General features: G+C 46.8%; 1 protein-coding gene across 1 annotated transcript in view; it reads left to right on the forward strand.

Moving 5' to 3' along the window:
* The window catches only part of Drd2 (dopamine receptor D2), a 66788-nt gene that overhangs the window by 40485 nt on the left and 2728 nt on the right, over positions 1-23575 (forward strand). The window contains exons 2-7 of the mRNA XM_021172004.3: positions 13608-13923; positions 17880-17989; positions 18888-19024; positions 20211-20401; positions 21334-21420; positions 22892-23222. Of these exons, the coding sequence (XP_021027663.1) occupies positions 13639-13923; positions 17880-17989; positions 18888-19024; positions 20211-20401; positions 21334-21420; positions 22892-23222 (1141 nt within the window). The 5' untranslated portion in view covers positions 13608-13638. The remainder of the gene's footprint in view (positions 1-13607; positions 13924-17879; positions 17990-18887; positions 19025-20210; positions 20402-21333; positions 21421-22891; positions 23223-23575) is intronic.

Raw genomic sequence — 23575 nt, forward strand, 5'->3', positions numbered from 1 at the left:
TAAGACTTTCGAGTTTGCAAGTTACTTTGAGATGTTATCCTTTTATTTGATTCCTCTCCTACTCTCTGAAATTAGAAACAAGAGCACTCATTATCAAATTCTTATTGAGTATTAATTATTTAAATGAGAATTGGGGACATGGCTCATCAGGGGAACCCACTTAAATGGCTGCATATCAGACATCTCCAGTTGGGTGAACTAATTCATGGTTGATGATGCCGTTATAGATCATGGAGTCTAATGGTCCTGATTGAGCTCTCTGCTTGGCCACCTCTGCCTTCAGGGGAGGTGGGTGTCTCATCTCCCTGTGTCTTTCCAATTTACCAGAAAGGCTACAGGCCAGGTATGACTTAATTCTGTGAGATTCAGAAGGAAGGGCCAAGGTTGCTGCAAGCTGCAAGGTACACATCAAGAAAACCTTAGGGGTAACCACGAAGTACCCCAACATCTCAGGCTTTCAGCTATTAGCTGCTGGTGGGAATTTTGTAGCCTTATGGCTGAAGTCTGTAGTATGAAGAGGATTGGGAGCTATGAGGAAATCACAGGGTTCTCTCACAGCCCTTTATCCCAGGGCTTCTTGTTGCTTGTTTCTCTCTGAGATCCTCACATAGCTCAGGATCACCTGTCTCTCTGTCAGTTGTCATAGTCATCTTTATGACACTAGCTGCCAGCTACTGGATTATTGCTGGTGGAGTTACATGTTAAGTTCATTTCAGAGCAATTCCAATGAGGGAGGGATTATTGCCCAATTTTCCCGATAAGAAAACTGAAGCCCATAGCCAGGCACAGTGGCACAAGTCCTTTAATTCCAGCTCTTGCGAGGCAGAGGAAGATGGTCTCTAAGTTCAAGGCCAACCTGGTCGACAGGGTGAGTGTCAGTGCATCCTGAGCTACAGAGTAAGATCCTGTCTCAACACAACAAAAATCCAAAATAGCAATACAAATCAAAAACCCGAGGCATACAGTTCTTGGAGTGTTCAAGCTGAGACTGGGATCAAATGTGTCTCTGTGGTGAAAATAAACATGGGAGACATCAACTCCTGTTTGCTACCCTGTGCTGTGGGTCTCACTTTCTAGAAAAGTGTGAAAGACTGGAGAGGTTGGAATGAGGAAACCCTGTGCAAGGCGCCAGCCTGTAGTTGGGACAGAGTCATTGCCTCCATGTTTCCTTGGGCAAATTGTACACCTTGATGTCCTCTAAGTAAGGATCTCGCAGCCCAAGAGAACAAGTGGTCCATACCCATAGAACTGATGGGGTGTAGAGGGGCCGTGGCCCAGGGAAGGACTCACAGAGAGCCCTGATGGATGGGAGGAAGTCAGGCTGACTGGGCCTGAGGGAAGATTTCTGAGTCTGCCCAGGGAGAATGAGAGTCACCTAGGTTTTAGAATCTATTAGTCCTACCCAGAATCCCCTGGGCTCAGTACTCCCCAGAGCTCACTTATCAGAGCAGCTTGGTACCTCAGGTAGTCTGAGAATGTTGTAGTTTTGGAAATATACAGAAACTTGGATGTGGCCTTGGTCTTAGCCCTCCAGTCTCCAAAGCTGTAAGGGTTTCATCTTGCTTATTGTGGTCACCTAATGAGCTGGTGGGATCTGGGGTTGGCCCTCAGACCTGAGGCCTGGAAAACCTTCCTCCCTGGTCCATTCAGAGTCCATATCTGATATGAGGAGGAGTCTGGATTCAGGTGAAGCTGTATTGATAACTGTCACAGCGATAACCCACTCCTGGTATGTTATGTGATATGTCCTTTATTTCACCCTACAGCATGTGGCCTGTCAACTAGGGAAGTCAGGGTAGGAACTCAAGGCAGGAACTGATTCAGAGGGCCTGGAATAACTCTTTGGACAGGATTTCTCCTTGTGACTTGCTCAGCTTGCTTTCTTATAGGACCATTATTGCCTGCCCAGGAGTGGCACCACCCCCAGAGGACTGGGCCTTCCCACATCAATCATCAGTCAAGAAAATGCACCATAGACTTAACCATTGGTCAATATGGGAGGAACATTTTCTCAACTGAGGTTCCTTCCTCTCAAAGGACTCTAGCTTGTGTCAAGTTGACATAAAACTAATCATCACAATTACCCAGTCTACTGAGGTGACCTTGACCAAGCTTCTCACCCTCTCTGGGCCTGCATCTTTACTGATACCATGGGATAAACTAATACTAGAAGGCTGAAGCACAAAGCCAATGGAATGCACAGCATCTTCTATGATCCCTGGCACACAGAGGAGCTCAGGAGCTGTTGATTTGCATTTAAAATGGGAATTACACTCTGTCTCCTGCTCTGACCAGCTGAGCTACCATCCTCTATGAAAAGAGGACACGATCCATTAGTCTGAGCGCTGTGTTTTTGAGGAGGCATTTCAGATTGCAGCGTGTGCATACCAGCCTTCCTTTTTTCCAGTCCTTGAGTCCCACAGGCTCTGTCTATACTGGACAAGGCCAACAGAAAAACCAATCAGCCAGCTTGGCAGGAAAGGAAGCCAGCATCTGTAATGAGGAACTGAAAAGAGAGCTTGAGTTCTGGTGTGTACCCATCATTTTTAGTGATGGGGGTGTGCTAAGGAAATTATAAAGAGGTGATTAGGCAAACCATTTTGTTAGAGAAAATTCCAAACACACACAGAAGCAGGAGGAGCAGCAGCAGGAACGCAATGCTTACATCACCTACTTTCTTTCTTTCTTTTTATTTTTTAAGATTTATTTATTTTTATTTATATGAGTACACTGTAGCTGTCTTTAGACACACACCAGAAGAGTGCATTAAACCCCATTACAGATGGTTGTGAGCCACTATGTGGTTGTTGGGAATTGAAGTCAGGACCTCTGGAAGAGCAGTCAGTGCTCTTAACTGCTGAGCCATCTCTCCAGCCCACATCACCTACTTTCAACCTCAACTATGGCCACTTTTATCCACACAACACCTCCACTTTCATAGCATTTTCAAATAAATCTCAGACATCATGGAACTTCATCTATAAACATTTCATTGTGTATCTCCAGAACCTAAGAGTTCTTCAAAGGTTAACCTGAGTATAGCCAGGTATAATGGTACACGTCTGCCACTTCAGTATGTGAGAGGTGGAAGCAGAAAGGTCAGGAGTTCAAGGTCATCCTCAGCTATAAAGTGACCTTGAAACCAGCCTGGGCTATTTGGGACCTTGCTTCTAAAAAGAAAAACATTCAACCAGAACACCCTTGTTGCAACTAAAAATATTATTCATGACCCTAATATCAAAAATCTCCTACCAAGGTTCTCAATTGTCTCTGAAATGTCATGGACTTTGAAGAGCTGGTTTCTTTTGAGTCAGAACCCACATATGTTCACACATTGTAATGGTTTAATGGAGCACTGGAGTGGCTTCTATTCTCTGTCTTTTGTTTTGTTTGCTTGTTGCCTTGGACTTTATCTCTCTCCTTTTTTTTCTTTGCCTTGTAGCGTGTTCTGCTTTCTGGATTTTGTAGTCCCCTTTGGTGAGGCTTAGTGCCAATTGCTCTTTGAGGTCTTGAAACTAAGTTGCTATTTATTTGAGAGTCACAAAGTTCAGTCTTGCTTGGCTTATCTACTCTGCTGCAGGAGGGGTTCTTTCTCCTTTTCCTGGGACAGAAACGGCCCTCGGCCTCTCTTGCTGCATCCTAGGAATGAGAGGTTCGGGAAGAACTGCTTTCTGAATGTTCCCAGCAGCAGCAAGATAGCAAGCAATCCTGTGCTTTTTTTTCCCACTGAAACCACGGGATCCAGGCTATGCAGTCTGTGTGTGTGTTTTGTAAAGAACAGGGCTGCTTTTTCATAAAGCAAAACAAGTTTCTGCCAAATAGCCAGGACTGTTTTCCCTCTTTCTAGAGCAATAAGGCTCAGGATTTGTTTCCCTCTTGACTTTCAAGAGCGTGTTTTCTCAATTCTGTCCTGAAATTAAAGTAAAGGTCAAGGAGGCCTGTCCGAGGCGAGACTCAGCTCCGGGGAGGGGGGACGGTAGCGGGGAGAGGGGTTGGTCTGTCTGCATGGTGAGCTCAGGTGACTAGCCCAGCCCCCTTGGGGAAAAAACCAAACTCACCTCCCCAGGTCTTTTCTTGGTGGTGGGGGAGACAAATGGAGAGAAGAGGAGGGGAGGAGGAGAAGGGAGAAGAGAGGAAGGGGGAGGGGAGAAGGGAGGGAGAGAGAGATAGAAAGACAGAGAGAGACAGAGAGACAGAGGCAGAAAGAACAGCCAGTCTGTGGGATCCTTTCTGATTTAACTCAGAACAGTTTCCAGAGGCTTCACCCTCCTTTCCGTGTTCCCTTTCTCAAAGAGGGTGATCTGGGCCCCACCCCCTCCGCCTGCATCCCACCTGTCAATACACGTGAGCTGCCCCGGAGATTTGCCCCTTCCCTCGCACTGTGAAGATTTTTAATCAAAAGGCGGGCACGTGCTGAATGGTACCTCGCTTAGCACCAACTGAAGCTTTTCTCCCTGCCCCTCCCCACACTGAGTCACTCAGCTAACAGTTAATTAATGTGTGACACTTTGACAGTTTATGCAGTCTTTTTTTTTTTTTTTTTTTTTTTTACGGAGCCATCAAAATCCACAGGGATGAGACTGGGAGCCACACATGCCTGCTTCCCTTTACTGAGACTCCAGGTGCTGGCTAACTCCGATGCAGACCTCAGGCCTGCAACCAGGGCAGATGACAGAGCTCTGACATCAGTCCACTGCTGCCTGGGTCTCCTGGGGGACCAGCCACATTGCCAGGGTCACCTGGATGTCCCTGTGACACCTGGTCACCTTGAGACGAATACAAACAGGGACGTATGCCTAGGATGCAAGTCCCAGAGATGACACGCCAGCCACTTACAGCTGGGGGGACAGAAATGGCCCTTACAGTCAGACACATGCAGCTCCCTTCTCTTCCAGAAGATTCTAAGTCAGGGGTCCCTCTGTGACTTAGCAAGGAGCTGTGTGTGCTGACCCCAAACTCTTCTCCAGGTTCCACAGATAAGCTGGCTCTCAGTTCATCTCAGGAATGCTTTAGCGTTCTACTTGGCACCATTCTGAGGTGATAGCTCTGGGGACAACTTTACTTCTTCAGTGGGACACTAATGAAGAGGCTAGGAGACCCTGGGTACCCTGGCCTTCAGTAGCCCAGAGTCCAGCTATGGGCTCCTTTTCTACAGGATGCAAGTAATCTGGGATTCAGCTCCACCCCCTTCCTACCTGCATACTCCATTCCTAATACTATAACTTTGGGTGCTACAGAAGGACTCTGACAGCTAGGCCTCTGTCACTGGGGCCCAGAAAGCCAGGCAAGTTCTCAGGAGTGTAGTCCCCAAGGAGGAGGATCCAAGGGACATAACTATTACAAGGTGGGTAAGCACCAGAGCCCAGTGCCTACTGGCCTTACCCTTGCATGAGCTACTAACTCCACAGATGTCTCCTCATTTGTGAATCACCTATTGTTGCCAGACTCTGTGTAGAGAGCAGACAAGGTAGAAGCCATCCTTATAGCAAGTTGCTCGAATTTGATAAGATGCATGGATACCAAATCATTAGGCGAATAATGACCTCCTTGCATCAGTAGCTGCTGGAAGCAATGTGCTGTGATAAAAGCTTTAGGCTACTTTCCCTGGAGAAGGGCTGGGAAGACAGTCCCAGGGGTAGGGGCTGCTGGACTTTGAATGTGATAGGCCCTTGAGTTGATGTTGAACATCTGCCTCCAGGAAGGCAGGGCAGACACAACCAGAAGGTGAGAAGGCTGGAAATTCTTCTTGGCTTTCCCACACTTTTTTATTAGATATTTTCTTTATTTACATTTCAAATGCTATCCCGAAAGTTCCCTATACCCTCCTCCCGCCCTGCTCCCCTACCTACCCACTCCCACTTCTTGGCCCTGGCATTCCCCTGTACTGGGGCATATAAAGTTTGCAAGACCAAGGGGCCAATTTTCCCAATGAAGGCCGACTAGGCCATCTTCTGCTACATATGCAGCTAGAGACACAAGCTCTGGGGGTACTGGTTAGTTCATATTGTTATTCCACCTATAGGGTTGCAGACCCCTTCAGCTCCTTGGGTGCTTTCTCTAGCTCCTCCATTTGGGGCCCTGTGTTCCATCCTATAGATGATTGTGAGCAACCGCTTCTGTATTTGCCAGGCACTGGCATAGCCTCACTCGAGACAGCTATATCAGGGTCCTTTCAGCAAAATCTTGCTGGCATATGCAAAAGTGTCTGGGTTTGGTGGCTGATTATGGGATGGATCTCCGGGTGGGGTAGTCTCTGGCTGGTCTATCCTTTCGTCACACTTTTAAAGGAGGCCTTAGCAGCAAGGAATGGGCTTTGCTGCTATGTTTTGAGGCGTGAGGTTGAATGACTTATGCCAGAGGTGGGGTGGGGAGGCATCAGAAGTTGGGAGACATAACCATATGCTGTCAGCATGTAGTCTCTTCTACTTCCTCTACAGAAATCTCAGTAACCCCAAAACGGTGGGCCAGGTCATGGGAAGGAAGGCCTCTGCTAGACTAGGTATCTAAATAGTATAGACCCATTACCCCAGAGTGATGCTGAGCCTGTGGAGGGGGCTAGTTTGGAGCCCAAGAGTAACACCAACTTCCTATGGCTGTAGGTGGAAGGGTTTGTTTAGAGAGGAAGATGGCAGGCCTTTGGTTCTGTTGTCTGGGCTCCTGTGTGGAGGTGGCACATCATGTCAGGAGCCTGTGGTGGAGGAAGCTGTGCTCTCCTCACATCAGCTGGGAGGAAGAGAGAGGACAAGGAAGGGTCAGAGTTTCTGAGGGCTCACCCAGTGCTTGGAGACCTCCCACATGCTCTGCCTCCTAACATCGCCACCACCTCCCAGTAATGTCAACCTGGGGAGTAAGGCATTCATCAGTACACAGGGGGCAACCTCAGGGGAACTTCCAAGGTCCAAACCACAGAGCATCTTTCCTTCCAAATTCTTCACTCAGATGTGACTTGCTGACACCAGAGAAGGACCCAGTTTCTCAGTGTACCTAGGTTTGGGTGCTGAGAAAGATGTTCAGGGGTGAGGAGGGGGTCAGCCTGGAGATGAATGCAAACACATGCCCCAGGCCTGTCACCATCCCTTGCCATGGCTCTGAAAATCCTAACATTGCTTCATCTTTCTTTATCCTTTTCACAGACACCCTACACTCTCAGCTCAGGATTTAAGAAACCCTGCCATTCAGATAATGCTAGTGTCTCCAGTCATCATTCCAGGTTCTTGGAGTCTAGGTCTAGGGGATCTCAGTGGTGGGTACCTTTGGGGTACAAGCCTGGTAGTAAACCCCTGGAAGATGCTCCACTTAGGACTCTTAGTGTGAGGTCTTTCAACCCGCCCCGACCCCCCTCCCCCAGGCTGAAGCTGCCTCTAGGTCAAGAACGAATCACTTGATGGGAGAGCCTCGTCCCTTCCCAATCCTTGTCCCACACTGCTTTCCTGGAAAGAGTTTGTAGGCTCTAGAGAAAGAGCCATCCCTGAACCACAGCCTGGCCCTCTACCTAGAGGAGGGAGGTATTGGCTTGGGTTGCCAGGAGCCCTGAAGAAGAGCACCCTACCTACTCACTCCATTTCCAGCAAATCACTCCACCAAGCTGCTTTTGACATGTAAATGAGAAATTCTCCCCCCTCTTTACTTTTTTTTTTCATTGAAATGCTTAAAGTCTTAGAAAAGAAGAAGAAGAAAAAAATTGATGTGTTTAAGACAGCAGTGTCTCACCCGCCATCGAGCCTGATAAGGGATTGTTAAATTTTAATTAGACAATTAGATTCCTTCAAGTGCCAAACTTCAGAGGAGGCAGCACAGGAGAAGCTGAGGAAAGCACAGGAAACAGGCAGCCTGGGTTCACGAAACACCGAAGGTGCTCTTCCCCCCCACCTGCCAGCTCTGTGCTCCCTGGAACAGAGAGGAGAAGGCACAGAGGCAAGAGTCGGCCATGAAAGGGCATCATCCCCTTCCTGGACCAATCAGCTTTCCTTTGGCAACCCTTGATCACCCGCAACTCAAGTTCTTTCCCTGAGAGAACACCTTATTTCGGAGTCACCCTTCAATTGTGGTGCCTCCAAGCAACCTTTTCCAGCCCTACCTGCTTGTGAGGAGCCCTGACTATTGTTGTCAGTCTGGGAGCCTGCCTGTGTCTGATGTGTGGCTGGGAGAAGTGAGGGGACCCTCATCTCCCCTCCCTGTCCCACGCTCTGGCTCTGTGTGCTCCCAGTCTTCGACTTAGCGGTGGGTGGTCTCTATGGGATATCAGTCTAGGTTGCCTGGGGACTCAGTTCAGCACACCAACTTGTCTCTCAGCTTCTCCATGGGAAAGCTGGCTTACTTCCAAGTTCAGGAACACACAGGAAGTAGGCTTTGTGAGGCCCATGGGGCAAATGGCAGAAGCTGCTGAGGTTGGATACCCTAGCTCCATTATCTTTGTCTTGCTATTTCCATCTACCTTGGCTCCTTCCAGACATCTGCTCTAAGCTTCTGAAGAGGGCCACTATTAACACAGGCTGGAGCTAGGTTGGGTGTGTGAGGGAAACTTGACTGGGATAGGCTCTGAGCATCAAAATAGATGGTTCTGGAAGACCTTTTAGTTGACCTTGGCCTTTCTAAGCAAGGGCAGAAACAGTGAATACTGGGAACATATGAGGGGCAGATGGTTTTTGTTTCTGCTGCTTCAGTAGCCCAAGGCTTGTAGGCCACCCCCAGAAAAGGTCTGCCTAGGACCCCATCTGCCACAGGGTCAGCTGAGAAGAAAGCTCAGAGGTTCCACAGTGGACACTGATCCTTTTCTCCTAGTGAGGTGGGTGGGTGAAAGTTGTCAGCCCCTTTGGATGCTCAAGGAGATATAAGGTACTTTAGGGAGACTGACTCAGACACTCCTTCATTTGTCCATCTCAGGGTTAGAGCATGTAATTATTTCTCAGGGGACACAGTCCAGTGGCCACATCTGTGAGGCTGAGCTTTGGCCATGACCAAGTCTGCCTGTGTTGGTCTCTAAGTGCTCTCGGACTGAGAATTGTGATTTGGGAGTTTTTGTATTTTTTTTTTTTGCAGGAGGGAGGAGCCACCTACAGGGAAATGGAGGTTGGTGAGCAGTTCTTTTGCATTTTTTAAAACCCCAACAAAAAAGCTTTGTTATTACATGTGATCATTATTTATTTGAAAATTCTGATGGCCAGAAGAATAATTCACTCTGAGCAGATTTCTCAGATAAAAAAGAAAAGAACAAAAATTTTGGTTTCTCTTGGCCAATCCAGGGTCCTGGCTGCTCTGTGGTTTCTCATGTTCTGTATACAAGCCTGGGAGCAAACACTGACGTCATTTGGCCTCTTTGCAGTCAAAACCAGCTTCCCTGGATACCTGGAGGATTCCCAGCTTTCTGTTGTCCATCCCATATGGATAATCTCTGGCAAGGACATGGGTTGGAGGGGAATCCTCCAGGTACTCTCATGTTTCTTGATATTTTAGGGGTTGAACATTCTGCACAATCCAAAGGATGAAGGGAAATCGGAAGGCGATGGATGAATGAAGGAACCTGATCCTGTCAGGGTTTCTCAGGCTTTCTGAAGGTACCAGAGGGGAGGGAGCTCTGCTTTACCCGTTCTAAGATTCAATGGTCTCCCTTCCATTTCAATGTCTGATAGAGTCAGCGTGCTTTTTGTAACTGAATGCATCAAGGTCTGTGCTCGAGTTTAATGCCATTCTTCTGGTTTCTTGGTGTTGCAGAAACCAACAATGTGGTTAGTCTTACTGCAGTGGGCTATAGCAGGTGACGTGGGAAAGCAGAATCCTCTAGTCTAGCTGCAACCTTACCTTGAATGTATGTATGTCTTGAAGCCAGGACAAGCTTTATCTCATTTTGGAACATTTTCCCTTTATGCAGCATCCCCATGTGGTCTCTCTTCTGTCCCCACCACCCTGGTAACTCTTTTTATGTCCAAAGTTCCTCTTTCTATGGCACACAAGACAGCTTGGAGTGGGGTCTATGTGAGTGGCTTCATTTAAGTTAATTCCCATTTAAAGGTTCCATCTCTAACCATGTTCTGAGACTGTGGAGTTAGGGCTTTAACATATGGATTCTATAAGGCAAATGTGCGGCACACAGTGCAGCCCATTTCTGGAGCCCACATGCAACGTATATGGTGCTCATGAACTGTAGTCCTATGGGCATTTGTGAATCTAGTGGCCTGTGTTAGCCAGCACGTATCAGGGACAGAGGGTTTTCTTCCCAGGTCTATTAGCAGAGCCTTTGATTCTGTTCAGAAAACGTGGGCTTAGTACTCACTATCAGAAGACCACAGAGTAGGAAGTCAAGAAAGAACAAAACAGTGTGCTTTTGATGTGTTAACTCCCTCAGAATGAAGCAGGAGCCACACATGGTGCAGCTGTGAGAAAGCAGACACACAGATGGGGGTATTCCAGGAAAGAACCTGGAGTGGAGCATTGGGAGGCCCGAGGAGGGTGGGAGACAGTCCGGGCTAATTCCAGGAAAGAATTCTGAGTCAGTCTTTCTTTGAAGCATGTGTAGGCTCAGACTAGAGTTTCTCAGATGCTTGCCTCCTTTATAAAGTGGGGTAATACTGAAAGCTTGCAGGCAGTTGTTTTGAGGTTGAGACAGTGCATCTAAAATCATTTAGCAAACTCTCAAGCTTCTTACAAGTATATAGTTCCATCATCTTAGATCACTACGGTGTTGCAGAACCATGACTCTTGTCTGATGTAAGAACAGGTGGTAGAGAGGGGGAAAAGGGGAAGATAGGGCACTGGGGATCATGGGAGGGGACACAGGGAGATCATGGCAGATATCACTGGCCTGACCAGGAGAAGGGGCAAGGCAGCGAGAGAGGAACAGAGAGATCTGGGGTAGAGCCTGGCCTAAGAGTAAAGTCCCGTTGTTCTGGTGACTGAGAAGGGTAAGGCAGGACAAATGCTAGTCAAAGGTCTTTCTGGATTAGTGTGAGTTCAAGGCTAGCCTGAGTGACTTAGTTAGACTGTCTCTAAATACAAGAGAAAGGAAACTGGGAGGTGGCTCAGAAGTGCTGCTTAGCAGGCAGCAAACCCTTAGTTCAATCCCCAAGTGCTGAGTAAAGAAAGCAAATAGAACAGGAGTTAAGAGTTCCTCCAGACCCCAGTGCACTGCCTAGTGCTTCCTGTGTGGCTGGTTCAATAGATGCTGATTGAATAAATTAATGTCAGAAGCAACCCAGCTGCCTGATCGATATGTGCATGCAGGTATCCTGCTGTGTGCTCCAAGTGGGAAGAAGGACCCATTGGCTCTGCTGAATACAGCATCAATAAGACCTGATGCTTCGCTGCCTTTGAATTGGGAAACTGGCTACAGGATTGCATTCCTGTGTCACCCCACACTGAATCCTGAGTGGCGGTGCCGAGTAGGAGCCCTCCATCTGCGTCTTTCCCCTTTTCATCTCCAATGCCATTGACCGGTTGCTCTCAAGCCCATGTGGGTGGCAGAGCCCCTGGAGGTCACCGTGCTTTGTGTGCCTCGGAATGCCAATAAATTTCATTGCATCATGTGAGATAGGAGCACCTGTGTTGGCAGTGCTGAGACCACATCATGTGTGCATTGTTTTCACAAGCCAAGCCAAGCCTGATGCCTCCCAAGTCTGTGCCTAAGCACCCCTTCTCCATCTTCTCTGAGGGGGGGGGGGAGTCTCCCAGAGCCCTAGGGAAATTCATAAGCTGCCATAGAGCTTTCTTTCCCATTGTAACCTCCTTCCTTCTCCCGTTCCCATCTATGTAACCACCAGGCTCTGTGACACCGACTTCTAAGGTCTATGTCCACTTCTACTACTTCCAACTAGTGACAGACCTCTCTTACCTGAGATACAGTCACCTCATTCTGCTCAAGGCTCTTATCCACCCTAAGCAATCAGTGAACTTTCCAGAGCCCCAGATTTAGTGGGATCATTCTTTATTTTAAAAAATCAATTAATCTATCTATCTATCTATCTATCTATCTATCTATCTATCTATCTATCTATCTATCTATCTATCTAATCTGTCTAGTCTATCTCACCTATCTAATCTTTTTTACCTATCTAAGGTATATAAGTACACTGTCACTGACACACTAAAAGGGGCATCAGATCACATTACAGATGTTGTGAGCCATCATGTGGTTTCTGGGAATTGAACTCAGGACCACTGGAAGAGCAGCCAGTGCTGTTAACCATTGAGCCTTCTTTCTAACCTGAATGGCATCATTCTTTTACTCCTAGATTTTCATGGGTTCCCAAGCTGACAAGACCCAGTTATTTTGGCCTATGAAGGTTCCTCTGGTTTAGTTTTCCTCAGCTTCATTGCCACACCCTCTCTTTTTAGCTGAACAGAATCATTTGCTGTTGGGACTATGCTATGTTCTCCTTGGATGAAACATCTTCCAACATTTAGTTTCTCAACAGGCTCTTCCTACTTCACCTCCGGGCTGCCACAGCATGTGTTCCATGCAACCTCGTCATGTCTTGCTTAGATTCCTGTAATGGCTTCCTTCAGGTGTCCCATTTCTGCTATGGGCCTCTCCAGTCACTATGTGCTCACCATGTACTATCCTCAGATTCATCGTTCTGTGAGGCAGATCTAAATGTGTCGCAGGGTTCAATAGATGCTGACTTTGGCTCCCTGTGATTTAACCTGTACAGCTGATTTGATTCAAGTCATGCCAAGACCCTCTAGGAATCTGCTCTCTCAAGTCTCTATTATAGGCCTTGCTGCTTACTGGCTGGACCCTTCCCATAATCCCCAGCTCTCTATGTGTCTAATCCCTATATATCTCCAGTTTCAGTTGAATGTCACTTCCATCAGAAAGTCTTGCTTGATTACATAAACTAGGGTGTGTATTTCTCTGCCCAATTATTTTGTCCCTATTATCAAAAGGTTAATTGCTTGATTAATTGGCTATTGTTTTCATTCTTTCTATTACCTAGGATTGGATACAGGGCCTTCTGTATACTAGGCAAGCATACTATACAACTGAAATATACCAAAACCTCTCTTTTTAGTTTTTTTTTTCTTTTTGCGGTTTTGAGACAGCATTGGACTAAGTTGTCAAGCTGACTTTGAGTTCACTCTGTAGCTCAGGCTAGCCTTGAATTTTCTCTTCCTGTGCATCAGCATTTGGAGCAACTGGAATTACAGATGTGTGATGCTGAGCACAACAGCTAGTATTTCTTCTAGAATGTAAGTTACAAAACCATGTAGATTTTGTTTGCCTGTGTTTTTAGCCACATGTAGAATGATTAATAAATGTTAAAGCATCAAGAATTAATGAATGCTTATTTCTGTTTCTACCACAAGACTCTGGAACTCCTAACTAACTGTGCATGCGAGTGTGTTGAACAAATGAAAGAATGGATGAGTTAGCTCTTTTGAAACTTATTTATGTTATTACGCTTGAAAATGTAATTTTCATTTATTAAACCATCTGCTAGAAGAACAGAAGCTTTTCCCAACATTGGGATCGCTAGATACAGGAATAAAAAAACATTGTTTGGGGAATTCTCAACTCTACTAGCTCTTGGTTTTTCTGCAGGGAATCCTCTTCAGGAGGAAGCATGCCTTGAAAACACTCCTGCTCACTCCTTGTGTTCATTTCTCCTGGCCAGAGCCGTGCCACCCAGTGGCCCCACTGCCCCAATGGATCCACTGAACCTGTCCTGGTACGATGATGATCTGGAGAGGCAGAACTGGAGCCGGCCCTTCAATGGGTCCGAAGGGAAGGCAGAAAGGCCCCACTACAACTACTATGCCATGCTGCTCACCCTCCTCATCTTTATCATCGTCTTTGGCAATGTACTGGTGTGCATGGCTGTATCCCGAGAGAAGGCTTTGCAGACCACCACCAACTACCTGATAGTCAGCCTCGCTGTGGCCGATCTTCTGGTGGCCACACTGGTTATGCCCTGGGTCGTCTATCTGGAGGTAGGTCTTGGGCCCTGCCTTCCTCAAGAACCTTAGACTGGAGTTTGGATTCTTAAGCCACCAGCAGTTTCTGCCTGTTCTCTCAAGTGGTCTTTCCCTCATCTCTGGACTCAGTTTCTCTCTTTATGGAGCAGACAGTGATCATAATCATTGTGCTTCCTAAGTGCAGGGCCCATGGTAAGTATTCTGTACACAGAATCTTCCTATATGATCCTCACAGTAGCTCTGGGGACAGACCTGGCACTGTCACCATCTGGCAGATGATGGGCCAGCTGGTCAGAGAAAATGTATGTCTTCTCTACTCACATTGCAAAAAAAGGTCCAAGCTGGAATTCTGCCTTGCCCTGGAATTTTTTCAGAAGATTATACTAGAAGCAGGGCTAAATGGTGAGAATCCCTAAGGAGGGGACAATGCCTGTGCTCCAAGGTCTGAAACTCCCGTTGCTCTCTCCCCATTTCAGAAACAAGGGCTGCTATTCTCTGTTGTCCTTCTTTCCCCTTTCCAGTGTATTCTAGTGCCTACATCTTGGTAGAGGCAGCAATGGGCAGCCCATGCTGTAGCCCCTTCCCAGGGAGGATGATGCAGTCTTGCAAGACAGAGCCTGCTTGTCATCTCAAGCAGGAGGGTAGGCATCCCCTGCTGAAGGCCCTGTGGTGGATACATTGCAGACACTGATGGAGAAACTCAGAGAGCTGACCCTCCTCTGTTTAGTTCCTAGAACAGGAATCAGAGGCTTTGAACAGAGTCCGTCCTGACCCAAGCCATACAGGAAAGGGAAGAGCTGTTTTTTGGGGAAGTCCCAGTTTGGAGCCCTTCTCCTTGGGGAAACTCTTCAGGTCTAGCATGTAGATATGGGGAACTGGGGAATTTAAGAGGCACAAGTGAGGTGCTCTTGCTTCCTCTGCCTAGGAGCCTGGGGTGGCCTGTCCAGTGCAAAGGGCAGCCTCAAGCCTGGGTACATAGGAAGTTGATTAGTTATTCAAGATTGTTGTCATTTTGTTTCTGTTGCTGCGATTTAAAAAATACTCTGAGAACGGGAATGGGTGGGTAGGGAAGTGGGGGGCGCTATGGGGGACTTTTGGGATAGCATTGGAAATGTAATTGAGGAAAATATGTAATAAAAATATTAAAAATTAAAAAAAACAAAAAAAATACTCTGACAAAAAGTAATTTAGGGCAGAAATGGTTTATTTTGGCTCACAATTCCAAATTACAGATTGTTTAGACAAGTGAAGGCAGGAACTTTGAAGCAGCTGGTCACATCTCGTCCATAGTCAAAGGCAGATAGAAATAAAGGTGTGTGTGCTCAATGCTCAGCTTGTTCTCTCTACTCTTATACAGTCCAGAGCCATGCCTATGAAATAGAGCCACTCACACTCATGGTAGGTCTTCCTACCTCAATTAACCCATCAAAAACAAATCAAACCCAAAACCAAACCACCACTAACAACAACCACCAAAATCCTCTCAGACACTGACAAAGGCCTGCCCAGTTCTCAGGGGGACTCTTTGCAGGTGACTCTAAGATCCATCAGATTGACAACTGAAACTCACCACAACAGGCCCCCACTGCAGTTCCTCCACAACCCTCTTGTTTGTGAGGACCCTCGACTCTGTCCATCCTCTGAGCTATATGCAGAACTCTCCTCGAAGAATCACTTGATTTTCAGGCTTGGTCAGCTCATGGTTCCTTCAAAAAAGGGCCCTATGCCTCAAGCTACCACAGAACAATGACGGAGGAAATAGGATCACAAATGACCTTGTGTGCCTTGACTTTCTGCTTATAAGTTCAAAAATCCATTGAGTCACTATACAAAAAAACGTTCAGAATGGTCCATGGCTCATATTATATGACAAGGCTGATAAAGAAGAAATAAATAAAAGATAAAGAAAGGATGATTCCCCTCCCTCCCCTTCTTTTCCCTCTTCATGCACAGGCAAAGAGGCACCCCCTTTCCAGAAAGAAAGATGTTCTGTTCAGGATTATGGATATGGGGTCTGTTAGCCTCCAGCCCCCAAGTCCTCATTAGACTGCAGGATAGGACACATCCCTACAGTAACTGTCCTGGGATCTCTGGGACCCTCAGTCCTTCAAGAAGATGTCTTTTTCATCATTTTCTGCCATTGTTACAGAGGTGGAGTGGAAAGCTTCAAGAGTCAAGGTGGAGAAAGACTTTCTTGGCTCCACCCATTTCTGTTTGAATAGCTAAGGGAGCAATTCCTGAGAGAGGACAGAGAGGGAGCTCCTGCCTTCCTGGGGGTCTTCCAGGTCTCACATCCTTCATAGTGAGAGTCACTGTGAGCAGTTTGTAGAAGAAGTGCAAAGATGGTTCTGGATCATCTGTTACTTACTCAGCAGGGATCGATTGAACAGTAGCCAAGTCTCCCCCTGGGTCCGGGGCCTGGGGAATCTTGGTGCCCTGGATGAAAAAAAAAAACTGATGAACGATTAGACAATGCAGTTTGCTTGAGGCAGCAGGGATAGAGCTCCACAGGAGATTGGGACCCTGCATCCAGGCAGGAAACATTGAGAAGCTTGTGGCAAGGAGTCCTTGCTGTTCCTAACTACTTTCCAAGGTGGAAGAGAAGCAGTGCAGGGAAGACGAGGAAGAGGTCCTTGGTATTTCAGACCTGGATCCTCAGGAGCATGAAGGCAGCTTCCAGATCCCAGTCCCAGAAGGGATACCTAAGCCGTGAGCCAGATGGGCCTAGTGCTCTGCCCAGTGAGTGGTGCCTTGAAAAGAAATTCTGTCTCTTGGAAGCCCTGCTCATGCTTTACAGTCTTCAGTTCCCACAGTCCAGGAACAGACACTCATGAACCCCCAGAAGATGTATACAGGAAAACACTTGCTTTAGCCATGGCTGGCAGAGGCAACTGTATTGCCCCTTATGGAACTTGTTGGGTTTTGGAAATATTTGGTTTTGTTTCTGAGATGGGAAGAGAGGGCAGTGTTGGTGAGGATCAATATGACAGTTAGTATGGGACCCTCCTGAGCTAGAGCACACAGTGTATGCTTCCCTGCTTTAGTCCATGGATGGGCATTTTTCACTCCTCTCTCCTGTGAGTAGAATCTAAACATTTCCTATATGGTTGGGGCACACCAGACTTGCAAATTTAGGGAGCACTGGGAGGGATAACATCACCCTAGATCTGAAAGTTGCCTTCCCCCTCTTGCCAAAAATCAGCAGCAGAAAGTATAGCAACTATGGTTGTCTGTGTGGTGAATAGGTGTTAAGTAGATAAAACCAGAATTTTGGAAAACTTGCCGAGATCCTCACCCAGCCACTTTACAGATTAAGGCTCAAAGTTGAGGCACTCAGGTGAGGTGAGTCATCTTTCTCCTAACACAAAGTTCTTGCCACAAAAGTAGATCTACATGAGGCAAGGGGTACTGGCCCCAAGTCCTCATAGGATCTACTTGCTTCCCATTGCTGCTTAGCTGGTGACCTGTAAGGTCTCTATGATAGATCATAGGGAGTCAACCTGACAGGATCCTGAACTACCTAGGAGACAAACCTCTGGGCTTGTCTGTGAGGGGCTTTCCAATATTCAGTTTACCTGAAGTGGGAAGAGCTACTCTATATGTGGGCTTTGCTATTCCATGATGTTGAAGACATAGGGTGAATAAAAACAAACAAACAAACAAACAATAAACTCAAGATGAACCCATCTTTCTTTGTTCCATGTGACCAGATGCTTCACGCTTTGACCACCACGACTTTCCACCATCCTGGACAGTGTCCTATAGCTATGAGCCAAAATAATCCTGTCATTGCATTGATTTTTGTCACGTGTTTTGTTACAGAGAGGAGAAATGTGACTGGCACATGTACTTGGTTTGTCCTCCGAGATTGTTTCTATACCTCATGGGCATGGCTCTCTTGGTAGGATTGAGCCCTAGGTAAATAATCTCCACAACCATGCTTTCCACTCAAGACATTGTTTTATCTCCAGGTGGTGGGTGAGTGGAAATTCAGCAGGATTCACTGTGACATCTTTGTCACTCTGGATGTCATGATGTGCACAGCAAGCATCCTGAACCTGTGTGCCATCAGCATCGACAGGTGAGGACATCCATGTTGGGTGAGATGAACTTGGTCATTCTTGCTCAGTGCCTTACCTCTTCTCCGCATCAGGTTCTGTAGTGACTGGCTGTGTGTATGTGAACCCATGTGTGTGTGTGTGTGTGTGTGTGTGTGTGTGTGTGTGTGTGTGTCTGATGTGTTGTTTGGCTAGATAGTGCAGACTACCTAGCTCATACCTTATATGAAAGAGTTGGTTCTGACTGGAACCCAAATCCTGTTGCTCCCTATTTATATGCCCATGGGAAGATTGTAGAAATTATTTGACCCCCATGGTTCATTTTCACTGTCCCTTAAGCTACAGTGTTGAGTTAGGAATTTGGGTTCAGACACCTGGTCAAGGGGGCCCAAGCCATGTCCACTTTACTCAGCTGTACTCTTAGAGTCTTCCACTCACACACATAACATGTTGTGAGGCTTCCAGAGGACCTGCACTTCCCTCTCACAGGACTGTTGGAGGATGAGATGTTATTGAGTGAGGAATGAGTGTTTGGTAGAGGAATGTGAGGGGGGATTAATAATGCTACTGTTATCAGAGCCAACCTCAATTATTGCTAAATGAGGCTAAAGCCTTGCTCTGAGGGACAAAACTACCAGTTGTCAATAAATTCTTTAGCCTTCTGCAATCTAGTATAGTAAGGATGGTTTCAGATGTACAAAGAGCCATCAGAAAGTCTACAATCCAGGTGGAGGAAGTTAAGTAGTGAATGGCCTAGGAGTACAGAGTATCTGCTGCTCATTAAGTGTTTGAATGTGAGGACAAGGGGGAAGGTCTTAGGCAGGCTTCATAGAGCCAGGCAGACAGAGCATCTGTGGTGCATGTTGTAGAGTGAGGGGTCTGATGGCCAGCAACCCAGACTTAATATCCTTGCCTTTGCAGGTACACAGCTGTGGCCATGCCTATGCTGTATAACACACGCTACAGCTCCAAGCGCCGAGTTACTGTCATGATCGCCATTGTCTGGGTCCTGTCCTTCACCATCTCTTGCCCACTGCTCTTTGGACTCAACAACACAGGCAAGTCTGGCCATTGCCTGGGGCTCAGATGACTCTATCTCTCTGGTTTGTTTAGGACAATGAATGGCCGAGTCTTTTATACAGATATGGGTGGTTGCTCATTCCTAACTCTAAGGAGGCTGGAGGCATCACACAGATCCAACCCAACTTAGAGTTGTTTCAGATTGGGCAGGAGAAAAAAAGAGAGCCACCGGGCACATTGGGACTGGATGTGGAGAAGGGAAAATGGCTAAAGAGAAGATTTGGCCATTTTTTCAATCTAATTTAATGTGTTGGTGTAATACAGACAGCTTTACAAAGTGCACATGTGTGTATGTGCTCATGTAGGTTATTTCATTTACATCTGATAGTGGTACTTAGGGGATGAGGTTGCAACCCAGTGGGTCAGTTGATCCAAGGTCCCATTCTACCTGGAGCAAGAAAACTAGAAACAAGTAGGAGGTGAGCCAACCTCAAGCCCCTTCTTGTAGGAGGCAGTGTAAAGAGCAACTCAAACAGAAGGCAAATAGAATACTTACAGTATGGATCTGCTTCTCAGCAGAGAGACAAGAGCTATATGGGTATTTCTCTAGAGCATAGGCTACATAAAAGTCCAGGAAGTATATAATTCAGAATAAAGATGCCACAGGAATTCTCAGAAGTATGAAGAAAGCTAATTATATTTAAATTAATTCAGAGTGAATTTGATATCTACAGACATCTGGTCTACCTGGAAGGAACTGTAGGTGAACATTAAACAATAGAACACAGGTGAGTTAGTTAAATAAGTGGGTGAAGTTATTCTGTTGTCAAAATTATGGAATAGCAGAGCCTCTTCTCTTGAAAAACTAAAGTAATGGATTTCTTTTTTGAAAATACATTTTATTTGGGTCATACCCTCTGAATCATGGCTTTCCTCTGTGCGTAGAAATGGCAAAATTAATGAGCAAGTAATTAGAGAAGAGAAATGAGAAACTTGGAAGCAGTCAGTCCCAGGTTTACTTCTTGATCAACAGTTGGGGGTTTTATACTTTGATTTTTTTTTTAACTGAGCATTGATTTGCATCTACCATTTCCAGGCAACATTCCGTACATAATCTATATGATTGCTTCTGTTTTCCAACAAGAAGATAAGCATCTTCTGGTGGTGCTATAGCCTAGTGGGCCTGATGACATGTTGCCCATCTGAGTTTCTCTATTCCCCTAGACCAGAATGAGTGTATCATTGCCAACCCTGCCTTCGTGGTCTACTCCTCCATCGTCTCGTTCTACGTGCCCTTCATCGTCACCCTGCTGGTCTATATCAAAATCTACATCGTTCTCCGCAAGCGTCGGAAGCGGGTCAACACCAAGCGTAGCAGCCGAGCTTTCAGAGCCAACCTGAAGACACCACTCAAGGTCTCCAACCTCAGCCCCAACATGGGTCTCTACCTAAGCATTATCAAGAGAGCTAATACTACATATGGGTCGGGCCTGGAACATTACAGTAAGGTGGAAGTCTAGGCTGGAATAGCTTCCTGGGGTGAGATGAGGGTGTAGACCTCAGTGGAGTGACAGAATCTTTACAATGGGAAGATGGTTCCTGGTGGGAGCTAAGTAGGATTGGCCATGTGAAGATCTTTGTGGCTGTATGAAGCAATTCTTGCTTGATCTGATCCTTAGTTTCTCTATTCTTCCTCAGGTAGTTCGGCCTTTCTCATTATGGCCTCCATGTTTCCTTCCCCCTTCTTCCATCGTCTCTATACCATTCTTTGTACCTGCTATGCTCAGCTCTGCCCTCCATGTACACCCCTGCCTCCTCTTCCCCCACTTTTTTCCTCTGCTCTTTTATCATAAAATCTCTCTCTTTCACTCAGTATTCTACAATGAAGGCAGTATGTGGGTATGGAAATATCAAGAACTTATGGGTTAGATGCATCAGGTTCAAATCCTGGTCCTTTCACATTTTTAAAATTGTGTGTCCTTAGGCATGTTGGTTAGCTTCTATGAGCCTTGGTTTCCTCTTCTGTTAAGTGGGAGTCATGTGCAGTTCACAGGGTTTTCCTGAAGATTTGATGTGAGAAAGGATGTGAGCATGTGCCTAGCATGATCTTGAGTAGGTCCTCCACAAAGAACAAGCTCCTTTTGCCTCTCACCTTGCCTGCCTCTTCTCATCAGTGTACCAGCCTTCCCTCTTGCCCGACTGTCTTCTGTGGCCCACACTCCTCTAGTTGCTGAGCCTCTGACAAGAGTCTGAGTTCTCCATGGACTCCTTTGTATTGGGTTTCTATTCCCTTACCATCTCTGCTCTCCACTGTCTTGTGTGACCCATGTGCTGGCTCACTCCACAGGGCAACTGTACCCACCCTGAGGACATGAAACTCTGCACCGTTATCATGAAGTCTAATGGGAGTTTCCCAGTGAACAGGCGGAGAATGGTAAGTGTTCAGGTCAGGGACACAATGCCATCTTTCTGCCTACCCCCACCAATGGAGCCCACCATCCCTGATCCTAGAATCTCAGCTATTTTAAGGGAGAAGTGTCTCCTGGCACCCCTACTTTGCTTCAGCTGAGAGCACATTTACATTGTACACTTCTAGTAGGGAGTGAGATGCCTTAATTCTGCAGGGCACCGATACGTTGAAGCTTGTTGGGGAAATAATCTACTCATAAAACCTAGCAAACGTGACTATACAGGCTAGTTCCACTTCTCAAACACCTCCATGCTTCCTGATATCACATCAAATCCTCAGGTAACCCTGGGGAGTAATTCTTATTGGTCTTCAGCTCACAGCAGAGGTAGCCAAGGCTCAGAGTACAGGTAGCTCACCCAAGTCTAAACAGTTAGTGAAAGAGTGCATATTGGAGCCAAGATCTGTGTGACTTCTAAATCCACATCCGAGTTTTCCCATTCAGCATGCACCACCTTTTGGATAGGCAGCTTCTGAGGCTGGGAGCTGGTGGCCAGCTGTAGGGTTGGGACAGAGCAGAGCAGCTGGGGTAGACAAGAAGCATATTGTGAACATAGAACCTATAAATGCAGACTTATAGCATACTTGAGCTCTCCATGGTACTAGTTACAACCAGAGTTCAAGAAGCAGGCATTTCATTCCCCAGCTAAGTTGGGATACATAAAATCCAGCAATATGTCTCTTAGATAGGCAAGGTTCCTACAATTTGGCTGGATTCCAAGGACAGGACTCTAATGAGCTATGTGTAATATAGGTACTAAAACAGATCTCAAGTTATAATCAAGGCAGCAGCCCATTTTCACCATCTGGGCAAATAGTCTGTATTTCAGACGCTGATCCTAGATCACAAAAGGTCTGGGACAGTGGAGTCTAAAGAGGACTGGGAAGCTATGTGTGGATCCATGTTGGGGCTTCTGGGTCAGTCTACCAAGGAAGACCATATGGTGCTTCCAGATCCGCCCTATGCTTTGGAATCAAGCTAGTCAGCCCACGTATCCTTGGTGGTGCAGGTGCCTGTACTCCAGCCTGGCAGGGAGGATGGAGAACATGATTTTTATGTAGTTAGAATTAAGTTCTTGAAGGTGAAGCAAGACTGAACTTCAGTCAGGGTTTATCTTAGCAGCTGAATTGGTGTCTGGCCCTTAGCACTCACGAAGTGTCACTCAGGTTATTTAAAGAGAAGTGGATGGGTGCTAGCATCCAAGCATTTCTAGGGTATTGAGGCTTCACAGATTGCTCTGGGCAGTGGTCCAGGAGTAACTGCCGTGAGTTTGAGTGCTGTATTCAGATGGTCCCTGCCTCCCAGTGATGGCTCTCTTTGTGTTCCTGGCAGAGAAGCCATGCTGTTTGCAAGAGTGTGCAGAGGGGCAGGAGGACCGAGGAGGCTTGGTGGCTTCTGCCCAGGAATTTCATCCTAAGTTCTCTCTCTCTGCTTCAGGATGCTGCCCGCCGAGCTCAGGAGCTGGAAATGGAGATGCTGTCAAGCACCAGCCCCCCAGAGAGGACCCGGTATAGCCCCATCCCTCCCAGTCACCACCAGCTCACTCTCCCTGATCCATCCCACCACGGTCTACATAGCAACCCTGACAGTCCTGCCAAACCAGAAAAGAATGGGCATGCCAAGATTGTCAATCCCAGGATTGCCAAGTTCTTTGAGATCCAGACCATGCCCAATGGCAAAACCCGGACCTCCCTTAAGACGATGAGCCGCAGGAAGCTCTCCCAGCAGAAGGAGAAGAAAGCCACTCAGATGCTTGCCATTGTTCTTGGTGAGTAAGCTCTGGGTGATGGCCACAGCCCTGCCATGCCCAGCCCTGGCAACATCCCAGCAGGTCCTAGACTCCGCTTTGTTGACCATAGTTTGAAGGTCATGGGTTGGGTATTTCTGCAATAACAGGCCACATTCCATACATACAGTCAATATTTAGTAGAATCTCCTATTGTGTCTGCTGTACAGAAGGGCAAATCAGAATTTGTGTAGTTAACTAAGGCATAACTAAGGCAGTTTGACTCAGTGTCTGGGCTTTACTAGTCTCTGGTTAAGAAACCATAGCCTGTGTTCTAGGTATGTGCCTTCTCCTTCTGCTCTCCTATATGTAGAGTAAGTTGCCTCTCACGGTGG

This window comes from Mus caroli, unplaced genomic scaffold (genome assembly GCF_978045245.1).
Source record: "Mus caroli unplaced genomic scaffold, Mus_caroli_1 scaffold_11, whole genome shotgun sequence".
Classification (NCBI taxonomy): Eukaryota; Metazoa; Chordata; class Mammalia; order Rodentia; family Muridae; genus Mus; species Mus caroli.